Here is a 16964-nt window from a genome sequence, read left to right as displayed (position 1 = left end):
AATAGAAGTGATTACCCTCTTGGAAACAGAACGAATGTTTCGTGTTGCAACCTTGGAGAAAATTGAAGTGCGCAGTTCTGGAGGAAAAATCATTCAGCCAGAGCAATAAATATTTTGAGGTAAATGAGTATGCTATTATGCCTCATCTAAAGCTTGCCTAATTGCCTCATCTAATTTGGTCATTATTATTCAATTCTCCCCCTATCAAGTCCAGCTGTAGCTGATTTTGTACCAAAAATCTTTGGGAAGTAGCAAGTCCTTCCCAAGTGGGCCAAGAAGTAGAGGATACAATTAATCTAGGGGATTCACGATAACTAGGTAAAAAATTTTCCCTAAAAATCAACCGAAAGAACTAACCCTAGAAATCAACCGTTTTCTCTTCAATTTCCTCAAGAGCTAGTGAATTTGGTAACAACCTTGGTGCCTTCGGAGACGGCGTGCTTGGCCAATTCACCGGGAAGTACAAGTCTCACAGTAGTCTGAATCTCCCTCGACGTAATCGTCGGCTTCTTATTGTACCTGGCGAGCCTGGAAGCCTCCTGAGCCAATTTCTCGAAAATATTGTTGATGAAGCTGTTCATGATACCCATGGCATTGCTGGAGATCCCGATGTCCGGATGGACTTGTTTCAGCACCTTGAAGGTGTAGATCTTGTAGGTCTCGCTGCTCTCTTGACTCTCTTCTTCTTTTTGTCTCCGGCAGTGGCTCCGCCTTCCTTCGGGAGTTTCTTCCTGGCCTTTGGCTTCTTCTCTGCCGGAGCCTTCTCGGCTGCTGGGGCTTTCTCGGCCACGAGCTTCTTCTCAGCCGGCTTCTTCTCCGCCTTTGGTGCCATCGCTGCTTTTGAAGCTGAAATTAGAGAGACTTTGACGGGAAGGATAAAAAACGGGCTTCGATTTAAAGACTGGAGAGGGGAGATGTTTGAGAGAGAGTTCAACACTTAGAAAAGTTATTATTTTGCATCTACGTAGTACAAGAGACTTGGACAATTTTGCGCCTCTTTTTTTGCCTTGAATTTTAAAATTGCGCCACTTTGTTTTTGTCTTGAATTTTAACTAGATTTGGACATCATAATTCCCCCCCTTTTTACACAAGAAAAATTGGTGCAATTTTGTCTTTTATAATTGTATTTGAAATATAGATTTCATTTTTATTCATTATTTTTGTGTCACAATTTTAAAATTTTAGTATGATTAAAAATTTTAGTATGAGTGGCAAAATTTTTTAAATTCATATAAATGGAAAAGCATTTTAATAAAATTTAACTAGTTCTTATAAGTGCTAAAACTTTATATCAATTATAACTACTATTTATAAAACTTCACTATTAATCCATTATCTTCAAATAAGAAAAAAATGCACAATTCAACTAATACATAAAGTGTATTAGTTAATTAACTATGAAGTTTATGATTTATCCGCTTCGATAACCGATTCAATTTGAAAACTCTTATTTAAATTCATATCAAATTAACTAATAATCATTCTAAGTTAAGTAGTCACAAGTTTATTTACACTAATGAATTTTTTATTTTTAAATTATTTTTTATTCTAATGAAGTTATTACATATACAAGAAAATTAAACTAATAAGGAGGCTCGTAAGTATACAACAACTAAAAATCATTAGAGAACACATAATGATTACAAAAAATTAAGAGTAATAGTTGCAAAAAACAATAAATATTTAAAATCAAACAGTGATAAAACTAGTTGTCACTAACAGCTATATAATGTTATCAGTGACAACAATAGCAAAGTTGTCAAAGAAAGGTGCTATTATTACTGACGACTTTTAGAAAGTTGTCACTATTGCAGTTCCCGCTCTCTTCATGACTCCTGGCGGGAATCGAATTGTGACAACAATGCAAGGTCGTCACTGATGTGTTGGCTTCCTTGACTCGATTGTGACAACTTGCCATATTGTGGTTAAAGGACCCCATTTTGTGACGATTTTTTTTCATCACTGAGAAATATTGTCACTAATGACCAAATTTCTTGTAGTAGAACAGACCTGAGGCGATCTCAGGTTGTTTTCTGCACCTACTAGACAGAGCCAAGAGTGTGATTCCAAAAGATCACCACAATAGTACAGTCGTCAGATTTGGGGTGAGCAATTTTATGAAATTTAGAGAGTCAATCAAATTCAACATGATCTTGTTAAGTTGTTTTAACTGGATGCTTATGTTAGCAGGCAACATCATGGGCACAAGGAAATGCATATCATAAAATTTTGCAGGCGGTAGACTTTGCCTCTACTCATAATATTTTTCTAGCTACAGGTTCTACATGTTAGCCTGCTGTTAGCCTCTACAGGTTCTACAGGTTCTACATGTTAGCCTCTACTCACAATATTTATTGACTGCTGAAGCCCCCACTGTCGCGCGCACCGTCGGCGTCCTGCCTCGCGCCGCCAGCAGCACCTCTGTCTTCGCTCGCCGCTGCTGATCTACCTCTGCCTCACATCCGCTTCACCCACTTCACCCGCCACCAACGAGCAGCCGTTGCTCACTCACGGCCACCGCCGAAACTCCTCACGCGATTCTGGCACACCTGGCACCCACCACTGTCTCATTTCGTCTGGCTACCATCTACGGTGGAGGTAATTCGCCGTTGCCGCCCAATTTCTTAATACTCATTGGTACTGCCTGGGTCGTTCCATAGTTGATATTGTTGACGAGTAGAGTTTACTTTCTCAATTAGTGATTTTCCACCAGTGGTACTGGTTGGATTATTTTGCTTGGACTTGCTAATTCTTTTGGGTTGGGTGCAATTGTGCATTTAATTGGCCATCTAAAGCCACTTGTTGGAAATCTGGGTGAGCTACAATACTACATTGGTTTGACTGTCTGAGTAGCTGTGTTTATTGCGTTGTCACTGTCCCCTTGCTGCACTCCTATTGCTGAATATAAGTTAGCAATTTTTCTTGGCCAACTGGAGCCGTTTATTGAGATTTTAAATGTGTTGCAATGCTCTGATTATTTGTTCGATTTGGAGATGACTTTGTGAACATCACGTTGCTTGGGGATATTGCTTGAATTGCTGGATAACTCGCTGGGGTTTCTCTTGAGGTTTTAGTTGAGTTATTTCTGAATTGCTTGTTGATTACTTGCTGGAACCCTTTTGTTTGCTATTGGCTGGGTTACTACTGGGAGGTTTTCGCTTTGTTATTGCTGCTTTCTATACCTGTTAGATTTTCGGTTGCCTTGAACTTACTGTTGGGGGACATGGTGAGACCAAAATCATCCTCTAGGTCTAGAGCCTCTCGTTCTCAGCCCCCTCCACAGGCATCTATTCCTGTGAATACACCTACCAACCTACCGTACTCTTCTAATGTCCGAACCCGTTTGGGTAGCGGTAGGGGTGCTCAGGTAGATACCCCAGCTCGCTTTGGAGGGCACCTGACCTTCACTAAACCTGCGGATCAGCAGAGGTATGCCAAAGTCTGTGAGCGGCGTATCATACCTTGTAAGACTAGTGACAAATTAGCCATGATGGGCCTAGGCATACGAGAGGAGGTAGAGCAGATGTTTACAGCCATCGGGTGGCGCCCATATCTCAACATCTTCTGCCCCGCATTTGTCGAGCTAACTCGGGAGTTTTATGCTACCTTCGAGTTTGAGTTGCCCTCGAGGTTCACCGCTGCGACGCCTAATGTCATTCGCTTCCGTCTGATGGGTCGGGAATTTAATTTTTCGATTACTGAATTTAATTTGGCATTTGGGCTCATTACTCGAGAGTATGCTGAGACGAGTGAGTATAGTGAGAGTGCCTGTGACTACGTAGAGCCATTCCTCTCCCGCTACCATGATGTATGGGAGGACATGTCCGTCGATAGGCAGCGCTACGATCCTTCCCGGTCTAGGAGTTCCTTTCTTAAGAACACTAGTGCCCGCTATGTGCAGCGATTCTTAGCCTACAGCTACTCAGGGCGCAAGGACAGCTCCGGTATACTCTCCCGCCCCGAGTTTTTCTTCCTCTGGAGTATGAAGAATAACATTAAGGTCAACTTGGGGTGTTGGTTGGCGGCGCAGTTCAAGACGGTTTTGACCAAGAAGAACAAGCCTCTGATCCTTGGGTCCTTTATCACTCACTTGGCGACCGAGCTAGGGGTTCTTAACCTGGAGGACCATGACTTACATTTGGCATTCGAGATGGAGCTCTTGGATGCGGATTGCTTAGAAAGGATGGGAGTCGTCGAGCGCTTGCCCGATGGTTCCTACCAGTTTACCCCTCCGGGACCACCTCGAGCTCCGGGTGCACGCCCTACGCCCCGACCAGGACCCTCTTCCTTTCATGAGTCGGCCGAGGACACGGCTGGGCCGTCATCTTCTGCACCACCTCCACGCCGTGGGACTTCTGAATGACAGCAACTCCGGGAGCAGGTTCAGGATTTGCAGGCCCGGATGACCAACGTCGACGCCAATGTCGCCGGCATAGCACAGAATTTGGTGCAGTTTCTGATGCATACAGGCTATGCACCTCCGTTTCCACCTCGCCCTCCGCTATGACCCGATTTCAGGGAAGTTTGGCTGATTCCCCTCTCACTTTTGCTTCACTTTTGGTTCTTATTTGTCATATTGAGGACAATGTGTCCTATAGGTGTGGGGGGGATCTAAAGTTATGCTAGTGTGCATGTTTTTAGTAGTTTTCAGTTTTCAGCTTTCCATTTTAGTAGTTTTTAGTGTTTTTAAGTTTTTAGTTTTGGGTTTTAGTTTTTAGCTTTTTTTCGCTTTATTTTCTTTCGTTCATTCTCTTTCAATCTTGTTGGTTAATGTTACAAAAAAGAAAAAAGAAAAAAAAAAGTCAAAAAAAAAGTGAGTTTTTAGTTTTAGTAGTTTTTCGTAGTTTCATTTCTAGTTGCTTATTTTCCGTTCTTTCTTCTTGGTGCTTACCTTTCATGTGAATGCTAAAATTGAGATGTGGACTTATTGACTCCAAGTCTACTTTTGCCAAGTTTTTAAAATACAAAATGTATCGGGTTAGTGTGGTTGGGTCCTGAATATCTCCTTGGTGAATTTTGAACTGTTTGACTCTTTCGAGTTCTTTGTTAACTTTTCTAGGCATTGGGAATGACTGTTGGCATTTTAATGTGAACTGATCCAATATTGACTCCAGTTCTCCATGTTTGGCAATAATGAGGCGAGCTGCCCCTGTGTTTAGTTGTTAGTGCTGTTATTTTGCGTTTCTGCTTTGATTAGCTGTGAATAAGCTTGACTGTACTCCTCTATTGGCTACTACCGAGTAACCGGGAATCTGCACCTAAAAGTGTCGATTCTCGCGTCAAAAGGTGGTACTTAATATGAGTACGTGGTTGCATAGCGGTAGGAGCTGAGTAACCGGGCTCCTTCATCTAAAAATGTTGGAGTTCGCGTCAAAAGGTTCCGGCGGCTAGAGACTAAGTCTTCGTGTGTCAAATATTATTAGGTGCTTTAAAAAAAAAAAGACAAAAAAAAGGAAAAAAAAGAGAGAATACATAATAGGGAAGCTTGCTGGTTTATGGACTCCATATGGGGACTTGTGTGAATATTTGGACCATTAGCTGATAAATGCTGTGTGTCATTCCTTTTCCTTAGACTAGTTAATTTGGAAATTGAAGGAGTTTGCGGTAGAGGCTAACTGGGGGGATGTTTCTCGGATTTTAACTACTAGTGCCCGATATATGATTTTCTCTTGAATCTCTTGGCAATGTGGTAGATTAGAGTGATGACCACTGTCAACTTTTTGGGGTCTGTCCACTTTTCTTATGCTTGAGGGCAAGCATGGTTTAGGTGTGGGGGGAATTGATAGGGTATAATTTGTTAGTAATTTTATTATTAATTTCCCCTTTCATCCCTGATAAATATTGTGTTAATTGCAGATATCTACTTATATTTGGTTTGTGGCCTTTATTTCAGGGATAGAACGGAAAACTACCAAACATGAGGGATTTTCTGGAGAAAATTGAGTCTTCAAGCGAGTCACAGGCCAGGGCCACAGTGCTGAAAAGAACTGGACTCCCATCCCTTTATTCTTGTTGACCAAGAGGATTACAACCGGAGACTTTGGCAGAGAGAACTTGAAGGCTTGGGCCTTTGACTTCGGTGGGGGCCACGGAGGAAAGGAAAAGGGCTTTGGTCCTTTGGTTCTTAAAGGAAAAGCAACGTACAAAGCCTAAGGAAACTAAGAAGAAATGGGGCAGCTTGTGGCCAATTGGTGGGGACCACTGGATATCTTTCCTTTGGCTTTAAATAGGGAGCTAACGTACGAAGACGGACGGCCAGCTTTTAGTTTTAGTTTCTTAGCCTAGTCTTTAGTTTAGTTTTTCCTTCTTTTGACTGGCCTCTGACACACGTCAGGTGTTCCACAAAATTCTCCAACGGGAAAAACACCTTTTATTCCTTGCTTCTTAATAGAAAACGCTATGCCTTTGCAATCCATTAATTCGTGTGGTGATTTAATTATGCGGCGTGGTTAAATCTTCCATCTAGTCAAGGGTCAACTTGACGGCGCAGTCCCGAAAATCTGTGAGATCTAATTAGTTTTCACGTGTTCCTCTATTTATTAATATTTGCACGTTATCTGCTTGAATTTTCATGGGATTATTTTATTAATTGGATGTCAAGGGCCCGATGTTCAATGTGATTTATTAATCTCGTGCCAATTTAGTCAATTAAATCCGTAATTGTTTGATTGATTAATGTTAGTGGCAACTGGTGTGTTTACACATTAGGGGAACGTGCAATCTAATTTAAATAACCCTCGTAGCGTGTTATTGGTTAGGGCTAGGTTTTTCTAGTTATTAATGCAATTGGAAAATTAATTCCTACGGTCGTACCTAGGAGTACTTTTCTGGTTAGAGGTGATTAATGGTCGTACCTTGGTCATCTATAATTTAAGGAAAATTGGTCGTCAGACTATAACTAGCCTATTAATACATTAAGTGAACCTCTCTTGCATCAATGATCGGATGATTGGACTGTGCCTGAGTAGTTGTATCCTTGGCTAGAATTTATTTATTCTTGATTTAATTCCTGTTTTACTTGTGCTAGTGATTTATTTATTTTTAATTAAATTGTTTAATTATTTTTAGTTTCATTCCGGTGAAATCCCCCCTTATCAATTGGACTTTAAAAAGAGACAGATATCTCCAGTCCCTGAGGAGACGACCCTACTTGCCACTGTCTACTATTTAGTAATTTTTGTCTATTAATTAATTCTGGTATATCGGGTTAAGCAAACTCTTCGGGAACAGGGTGAATCAAGTAACTCATTGCACACCTAGAGTCCCTGCTCCAGTACCTAGGATTGATTATTGACTGCTTTTAGTGGTATCTAGGTTCTATATTTATTATTATTATTGCACAGGCTGACGACCTGTCATACATGTTAGCCTGCTGTTTCACCAACATTTTGCTTGCTGCAGATAAGAAGTTTTCTCAAGAATGAAGGTAGCTTTTACTATGAAGTTGATGATGTTGCCATCGTAGATAGAACACAAGAAAGTGTTTACAAATGGGTATGTTGTTTGAAGACTATATATCCAGAACTTTTGCATCAATTATATGTTCATCGTTTACATTTATTTGACATAGTTTTTGCCTGAGCCGTGAACTATATGGAAGACTGCTTTATCATTTTAGAATCTCATCTGAGTTGTTACTAAATCATTCTTCTGCTTTAGTTTTCTTGCAGCCACTGTATTTTTTCTGTGCTGCAATGAGCTTATGTCTTTGTTCTCCTTGATGTTGTTGAAGTACCAATATGCTCATTAATCTCAAAATTTGCCTATTAGAGGAATCCCTGACAAGTTTTTAATGTGGGGAGGCAACAATTTGACTTAATTCCAGAAAATTGTTTTTGGCAATTCAACCTGAGAAGATTCAACTAAGCGGATATTGTTAGCCTGTGGTTTTTGGAATGCTTTGGTGAAAAATATGCAGCTGCAAAACATGAAAACACCACTGTGCTACATCTGCCTAAAGAGGGATCACTTGCCCTTTCATTAGCCGAATATTGGTTTTCTTCAAGTAAATTAAAAATTCATGAAGGAATAACTTCAAAAAATTCATTGTAACATACATGGCCATATGATCAATATATATAGAATAAAACAAATGAAGGAAAACGGATCAATAACGGAAACACTTTGCATCATCCAGTTCTCTACACGAGTTAAAATTCAAATGATATATGAGGTTATGGGATTTTAAAGTGCATCCTCTGGGAGTTGTGGCTTGTGGAGGTTCAGTCGGTGATCCTAGAAGCTATCTCTAATATATCATATGTAATGCCTTGTAGATAGGGATACGTATTAGAACACAATAGATTAATCAATCAACATTCAGAGGCTTACTCCAGCCTCCGGTTTTCATATTATATCCTATTCTTTTGTGCAGATTACCACAAATTATCTGTTAGGAAATTTGGGCAAGGACTGTTCAAGTTCAGTTGGAGTGATTGATCTTGGAGAAGAGGCTGTCCAGATGGTTTATGCTATGTCAAACACAAATGCCTTAAATGCACCAAGAACATCAGTGGGAGACAATGTAGATGTGCTGGAGAAATATCTAAATGGAAGAAGATATCATCTCTACACCAAAAGGTGATAAAACATGATCTGCATTTTGCGACATGTCTTCCCCTCATCGACCATATAATTGTTTCAACTCCCATTCTCCTCTGAGTCTATTTTGGTGAAACTGACCTCCTATTTTGCAGGTGTATCCCTCTTATGTTTCATGATGTTTTTCCTGTTTTCTTCTTCCCGTTGTAAATATTGAATGCTTTTCGTGATATTTCAACACATTGACAGTTGTGAGAAGTATGGCATACTCTCGGTTCGAGCCGAAATTCTCAAGCTCTTCAATAACACTAGCAATCCATGTGTTTTAGAAGGCTTTCATGGTTAGGAATACTTGAGCCCTGAATTCTAGTTTGTAGTGAGCACTACGGTATTTTTCTGTGTTTCCTCCTTTCTTTGTGTAGATATGCCTTTTTGTGCATCATCAGGTCAATAGGAAAACCATATTAGCTCCCATGCTGACTAGCAAACTATAATGAACATATGGAACATTAGTTTCATATTTATCTGTTTGTCTGCACTAATTGAAGTGTAAAGCATGTCAGCCAATGGGTTTTTGTCTCATAATCTCATTGAACATACCTCATTCGCTCTTAATTCGCCCAGGAACTTACAGATATGGAGGAGAAAAATATTATGTAATTGTAGTGACGGAGCCAGGATTTTTTTCTTGGGAGGGCCAAAATTTTTTCGAACAAAATTATCTTAATACGTTATGTTCAAACTAATTTGTGTTTATTTAAATATATGACATCTTAAAATATAAAATTTTAATTTTAATTATAAAGGTATGTCTATTTCATAAATATGTAGCATAGTCATAACTAAAATTAAGATAAGAAATAACATTTGATTAAATATCTTATAACATCACAAACCACTTAAGTTGCACATTATGAGAAGATGCTCCAATATGTCACCTGTGCAAATACAAAAATATAACTATGTAATATAAATATAACTATTTTCAATTAAAAAAAAGATAAACGTTATGTTAATATACCTTGAAATTTCATCCTCTTTTATTAAGAGTAAATGGAGTTTTACGTTCTTTCATAGAACTAAATTCATCTCTAATTGAATCGCTGCTAAATTTTCGAACAACTTCCTTTTTTTATGTATATTGTTAGACAGTCATTCAAGAAATTATCTTTTATCTTGTTTTGGAGTTTTGTTTTGATTATATTCACAATTGAAAATGTACTTTCTATAGTTGTAGTTGATATAGAAAGAGTGAGAACAAATATAATCAATCTGCCAATAACAGGATATATCACTCAATTTCTTGTCTTCATCAAGCCTTCAAGTAATTATTTGTATATTTGTATATGAGTCAATAAGAGAATAGATCACTAATTTCAAATTTTTTATCAATTAGGCTAAGGTGTATATTTGTATATGGACCAATAAAGTAATTATTTTTATTTTAGCCCATTGATAATTATGAATTGAATCTTTTATTATAATACATCAAATTGGGTCAATTTATTATGGATCATCAAATTATATGTTTAATTTTTTGAATGTTAAATAATTAGTACAATAAAAAATAAATAACTTTTTTTTGAAGAAAAAATTAAATCAAAAGGTGGCTAATTCATACACACACACACACATATATATATATATATATATCTATATACTCTCATAATATAAACTAAAATTGTAAAAAATTAGGGGGTCAACTTTGACTTATATATATATTTACATATTATGAATTAAAATTTTTAAAACTTAGGGGGGTCCATGGCCCCCCTCTGCCCCCCGCTCCCTTTGGCTCCATCATTGTGTAACTGCTTCTCCATCCGGTTCAAGCATAACTAGATGCAAGGAATTAGTCAGCCAGGCTCTGGGACTCAATAAAATACAGAAATGCAGATGTGGAGAGAAAGAGAGAGATGGAGGGGTGCCTGATCAAGATTAGCTGTACATATCACCAGAATTCTTTTACAAGTCTGTTCAGGTATGCATTGGGCATGCATTATCATTACTGATGCATCTTTTCTTCCCTCGGCATTAATGCTGACCTCTGTAATTTCTATCAACAGCTTGGTCTTATCGATCGCAATGCAGACGCAGCTGTAATTCGTGCAACAGATTATGCGAACGAAGCTGATCGGGCTTGCAGGACAAAAATGCGAGATGCAAAATCCAAATACCGATTGGAGGATCCTAACCTTCCTTATATTTGCATGGATCTAGTGTACCTGTATACTATACTGGTAGATGGATTGGGTACGTAATTTAAGCATCTCAATCTCTTGTTCGTACGTTTATCCTTCAGATTAATCAGGATTCAGGAAAGATGCTGCAATTCACAGGTCTAGATCCTTGGCAAGAGATTAAATTGCTGCATCAGATAACATACCAGGATTGGTTGGCTGGACCAACATGGCCACTGGGCTATGCCATTGATGTTGCCTCATCAATCACAGAAAGCCAAATGACAGCCTAGTCATATGGGGTTTAATTTTGTTGTTATTTTACACTTGTTGTTTATGTTCCTATAGTTATGTCCATTGAAATTTGAAGAGTGCACTTGTGGTTGATCATGACAATTATATAGCCCCTTATTTCCAATTTGCTGTCCCTTTTTCAAACGCGTTGATTAGTATATATAGCCATTTCTGGCTCATTCTACTATTGAATTTAAAAATATCCTAAAATATATCCCAAAAATACCACTAAAAACATCTACAGTAAAAGTTTTTCATATACATTATTACAGCAAAATATTTCAAAAATATCCCAAAAAACAGCTAATCCAAACAGAGCCTAAATTTCACCATTTCCATCTAATGATGTTAGTATTAATTAGCTTTATGTCCCACATTATGCATGACAATTACAAATAATTCAAAATTTAGAATAAAATACTTATAAATTTTTTCATAGAAAACAATTTAAAATTTTTACAATTACATGCAATTCAATGATTATTTTTTAAGTTAGTTTAATAAAATATTTTCTACTTAAAATATAGAAATTTAAATATTTGAACTAAACTAACTAATAAGTAGTATTAGATAACATTAATTAAATTTATTAAATAGTAGTTATCTTTAAAATTAACCAATATTATTCCAAATGTCTTCAGTTGGTTGTATTTACTTCTTTTTTTTTATCATTAAGGATAAATTACACTTTTCTCCCCAATGATTTAGCTCTTATCCACCTATACTCTCATATAATTTCAATAACTATATTTGACCCCTCATAATTTGGACTAAAATATCAAAATGACAAGACTTACCTTCTGTTATAGAGTCGACTAAAATATGAAATTTATTTGTAAACCACGAGGGAGTTATGATAGATTTTGAAACCATATAAGGCTATAATAAAAACTGCTAAATCATAGGAGATTAAAGTGTATCGTATGCTATATTAAATTTTTGTCCACTTCAATCATTACAGTTTCTAGATGAGGATAATCTTGACATTTCATCTAATTTCATTACAGAGGTGATTTTCCTTATTTTGACACTTTAATCCAAATTTTGATAATGTTATTTATAGATGTTGTAATTATAAGAGAGTTATGTGCGAAGCCACTAAATCGCACGAGGGTAAAGTATAATTTAACCATTTTTATTCTATATTTTCGTTGACTTTGTCCTTCTTGATTAAGAACTTGTATGAGTTTTTAACAAGAATAAAAACAAAATGAAAACCCACCTTCACGTGGTAGGAGATTTGGTATGGCCCCTACCCGTTAATAACTAGTTCGCAATCTGAAAGAGATTTAGTGAAAGATTCTTGTTCCAATGAAATCCAATCGAGAGCCGCGTAGGATGTACGCTCAAATTGGCGATTGGTGCTAACCACATTTGACCGGGCCCATTTAATTAACAAAAGGGTAAATTACATGCAATTAACTTTGTACTCTTGTCTCACTTTGTCGGCTTTGATTTTATTTATTATCAATTTACCCCTTTTTTTTGGTACCTTGAGGAACCAAAGTACCCCTTCAATGTCATGCCAAATTCATAAGTAGGGTTCAGTTTTGAGTAGATTTTGAGAAAGGGGAATCAACTAATATTCATCTTCTAACGTTTCCGGAAAAAAAAAATCAACTAATATTCACTCAGTTTAAAGAATATTGTAAGCCTTGCGAAATTACCTAGAAGCCTTATCGTTCTTCTTCCAATGATAATTGTACCTTTCTTGGTTTTTTTTTCAATCATTTTTCCCTTTAAATCTTTCTCTTCCCCTTCATCATCTTCTTCTGGCTACCACTATCACTACCCTTTAAGATGGCATATTTACAAATTATGCATTCAATTTTTTCAAAAGTTGAGCTGAGGATTTTAGTCAACCATAGTGACATTGAAGGCAAACAAACAAACAGTTTTAATTTGATCTAACAAAAGTGCCCCCAAACAATAAATAGTAAATGTTTTTATAATGAGTGTTCATTGGGCACCAAATCCATTATATGTGTGTGTGTGTGTGTGAGTGCATACACTTACGTTGATTGTCCCTTCCTTGTGCTTAAACATTTTTTCTAATATAATTTTTTTTTAGTTTTTTTCCAAACATTAACACTTGACACTTTAAACAAATCCAAAAAAGTACACAAAATTTACTCTTGATAAGGTATACTTTTTCTAATTGATGCCCATAGCGCATCAAATCTATAACCATGTACATGTAAGTGCATACATTGTTATTGATGGTCCCCTCACATTTGAATTTTTGTTATATCATTTCATAATTTTTCCAAAAAAAAAAAAAACCTAAAATCTCAGACTATAGCATTAAAAAAAATACGCATCAGAAAACTCAAAAACTAAAAAAAAAATCTTAAATATCAGCATGTAATGCTTCATAACACCATGGAATCTTTCTTTTTTTCTAATTTATTTGGGGGCCAAGAGGGGGTTCTTCAAACCGCGGAATCTTCTTTACTTGCGTGTCTCGATTTTGTGTGTTGGTTCTTTCTTGATATTTCCGCGTGTTCTCAGTCATGAGAAACCGTCTTAATTGGAAGCCTTCCTTCTCGAACCAGGAAAATTTTGCATTCTTGACCCGGCGAACATTTTTTCCTTCTCATTGGTAGAGGAGAAAATAAGCAACAACAAACCCGAGATTGACCTACATTGCAGAGAGTAACAATAAAATGGCAAAACTAAATTAAAATTAGAAGGCAGACGACTTTGACTTTGAGGAAAATAAACTACTGTAGTATTAAAAGAAACTTCACAAGTAAATAAAAAAAAAAAAATTGACTTTAAAGTCAAGGACATTGTAACACGCTGCAGTTGCCGGCCGGGGCTGAAAACCCTATAAATGAAGTAAAGATTCTTTGCAATTTTCATATCAACTCATATTCATCTAGCAAAAGAAAAATCATGACAGACCCTTGTGTGCAATTTGCTCTCGCAAAGCTTGATGCTTTTCTAACGGGAGAATTGCAGTTGCCAAAGAAAGTTGATACCGGGATCAGGACTTTGAGAAGTGAACTGGGCACTATAACAGCATTTCTGAGTGAAGCTCATCAAAGAGCGGTCCAAGATCAACAAATTCTGAATTGGGTTCGAAAGGTTCAAGATGCAGCTTATGACATCATCGACATTCTTGACCTTTTTGACCATCACAAGGCAGAAAATGGCAGGGCATTTTCGGTGACCAGGCGGCGGGCATACCGGTCAATTGCCGATCAGATAAATGATATCAAATCAACTCTCGAGGAAATCAACAAGGGTAGAGAAAGATACTTACCACTACCAGCAAATTCGTCCCATGCTGCCTTAACACCAAGTCCAACTACAAACCGTGTTTACTCACATCTTCATCCAAGGATTGCTCCTTTGTTCCTTGCAGATGCTGACGTCGTGGGCTTCGAGGAAGATAGGGACATGCTGATGGCGTGGGCACTGGATATGGTGGATGAGCACAAGGTCATGTTTGTTGTGGGCATGGGTGGATCTGGCAAGACTACTCTTGCCAAGCAAGTATTCGAGGCAGTAAAACAAGACTTCGGTTGCTCCGCATGGATCAGTGTTTCAAAGTCCAAGAAGAAATTGGAGATCTTGCGGAACATGTTAGATCAACTATGCAGATGCAGCTCCAGGGCGGAAACGGCCCCAGCTCCCCAGCAGCAAAGCTCGGAACACTACATCAACCTCATTAGGGAGTATTTGCTGGATAAGAGGTATGTAATCGTCCTCGATGATCTGTGGGCTGATGATGTTTGGAGATCTATTATGTTAGCATTGCCAAGAAGGAATAGGAGTAGAATAATCATCACTACGCGAAGAGGGGATATAGCCTATTCACTGAAAGATGGATCCGTTGATGTCCATCCCATTCAGCATCTATCTCTAGAAAAGGCTAAGGAACTCATTCACAGAATCGCCTTTCCAGGATCTCGTATATGCCCTCCAGCTTTAGCTACACTGTCCAATGAAATTCTAGGAAAATGTGAAGGGCTACCATTGGCAATCACTGAAATTGGTCACCTTTTGTCAACTAAGGGGGAAAGGGAACCTGAATGGAAAAAATTGCGTGATAGTCTTGCATCAGAACTGACAAGCCATGGCCGGCTTGCAAATATTGCAAAAGTGTTGATTCTTAGTTATGATGACTTACCTTACCATCTTAAAAACTGTTTTCTGTTGATGAATACTTTTCCCCCTAATCACCCCATCCAGCGCACAGAGCTAATACGGTTATGGATAGCAGAAGACTTCATCACAGAAGGGAACAATGGAAAAGAACTCGAAGATTTGGGGGAAGAATACCTGAACGAGCTCATTCAAAGAAACTTGGTTCAGGTGTGGCAAATGGACATCGATGGGAGACCAAGAACTTGTCATGTTCAAAATATTATTCATGAGATTGTTCTCTCACAGCTTCAAGATGAAAACTTTTGTGAAGTTTATCCGGATCAAGGTACGTTTGACATCAGTAAGGAGAGGGTCAGGCGAATATCGATTCATAAAGGTAATCTAGGCCAGCTGTGCCCAAATCTTCGTGCTCGCGCTTTGTTAAAGTTTGGCCGATCAGCACCATGCCAGCACTCCATTCCAATTGGCTATTCAAGCTTAAAGATGTTGAGGGAATTGCATCTGGAGGGTGCAAACTTGGACATGTTTCCTGCAGACATTGAAGAACTATTGTTGTTGAGGTACTTGTGTTTGAGGAATACAGGAATCAGAAGCATTCCGAAATCAATAGGAAAGCTTAAGCACCTTGAAACCTTGGACCTCAAACAAACATTAGTCAGAACGCTGCCAAAAGAAATATGCCATCTTTCTAAGCTTCGTTACTTACTTGTTTACAGATATGACAATGAAGATTATGTGGCATTTAACACAATTAAAGGATTTGAGGTCGCAGGAGAGATCACGTGGTCGGCCAATCTTCGCAAGCTACTGTTTGTGCAAGTCAATAAAAATCACAAAATCATTGTTGCAATGCGAGGCCTCAGAGAACTAAGAAGGCTGGGAATCATGGGTTTGCGCAAAGAAGATGGAAGGATCTTGTCTGAGACCATTCAAATGCTGCCAAATTTGCATTCTTTGAATGTGGCAGCTGAAAATGAGGCGGAAGTTTTAGACATGCAAAAAATTTCACATCCTCCTCGACTCCAGCGTTTGTATTTGAATGGAAGACTGGAGAGGATGCCTATCTGGATTTCCAAACTTCATGATCTGGTAAGGCTTCGTTTGAAGTGGTCTCGGCTGGATCAGCAGTTCAGCAATCCCATTAATACCCTTCAAGATCTTCCTAATTTACTAGAACTCCAGCTGCTTGACGCCTACAATGGGGAGCAATTGGATTTCAATGCTGGCAAATTTCAGAAGCTCGAGATACTGGAGTTAGAGCTACTTCGGCAGCTGAAAATGGTCATAATGGAACGCAATTCATTGCCTTGTCTACAAAAGCTGATCATAAGGCGATGCGGTCGGTTAAGGCAGATTCCAGTAGGTATAGATGAACTCAGCCAACTCAAGGAGATTCATTTGTATGATATGCCGAAAAATTTTGTCTCCATGCTCGAGAAAAATGGTGGCAGTCTTTATCATCTTGTACGTCATGTGCCATTAATACGTTCTTATGATGCTCAGAATGGTGGACGGTGGGATGTGAAAGATCTTTCTGATTGATTAAAAAAAAAGATCAAAATGAGAGATTCATTCCCCCTTTTTGGTAAGGCAAAAATTTCGGTTGTGTAAATTTATGAATTATATGTAATTCCTATAGTCACAAGATCAGGATTTTCTTCTGTGAAATAATTTTAGTACTACTATATAAGTTGTAGCCTTCACTTCCCTACAACAATTTGTTCATGTCATGCGAGCCTTCTCCATTATATCATTCTCAAAGAGTTCTGTGAAAGTGAAGAACGAAGAATGCAACTAAAGCTAATTAGCTTTTGATCGCAGTTAGTTCACATA

General features: G+C 38.0%; 2 protein-coding genes and 1 pseudogene across 2 annotated transcripts; 2 read left to right on the top strand and 1 right to left on the bottom strand.

The window, feature by feature from the left end:
- Nucleotides 1-372: 372 nt before the first annotated feature.
- LOC113707667 (histone H2B-like) lies at nt 373-909 on the bottom strand (annotated as a pseudogene).
- Nucleotides 910-4359: 3450 nt separating this feature from the next.
- Nucleotides 4360-11014, top strand: LOC113709096 (apyrase 1-like). The gene is made up of 8 exons (XM_027231836.1): nt 4360-4560; nt 7402-7494; nt 8375-8580; nt 8697-8747; nt 8791-8882; nt 10500-10522; nt 10608-10781; nt 10844-11014. Exons 1-8 carry the CDS (start codon nt 4360-4362, stop codon nt 11012-11014), a joined length of 1011 nt encoding a protein of 336 aa, XP_027087637.1.
- A 2899-nt stretch (nt 11015-13913) lies between these two features.
- On the top strand, nt 13914-16673 carry LOC113709097 (disease resistance protein RPM1-like). Its single transcript, XM_027231837.2, has one exon. It carries the CDS (start codon nt 13914-13916, stop codon nt 16671-16673), a length of 2760 nt encoding a protein of 919 aa, XP_027087638.2.
- The last annotated feature ends 291 nt before the right edge of the window (nt 16674-16964 follow it).

Source organism: Coffea arabica, chromosome 9c, assembly GCF_036785885.1.
Source record: "Coffea arabica cultivar ET-39 chromosome 9c, Coffea Arabica ET-39 HiFi, whole genome shotgun sequence".
NCBI lineage: Eukaryota > Viridiplantae > Streptophyta > Magnoliopsida > Gentianales > Rubiaceae > Coffea > Coffea arabica.
The sequence above is the reverse complement of the archived record's forward strand: the minus strand, read 5'-3'. Positions and strand labels throughout refer to the sequence as shown.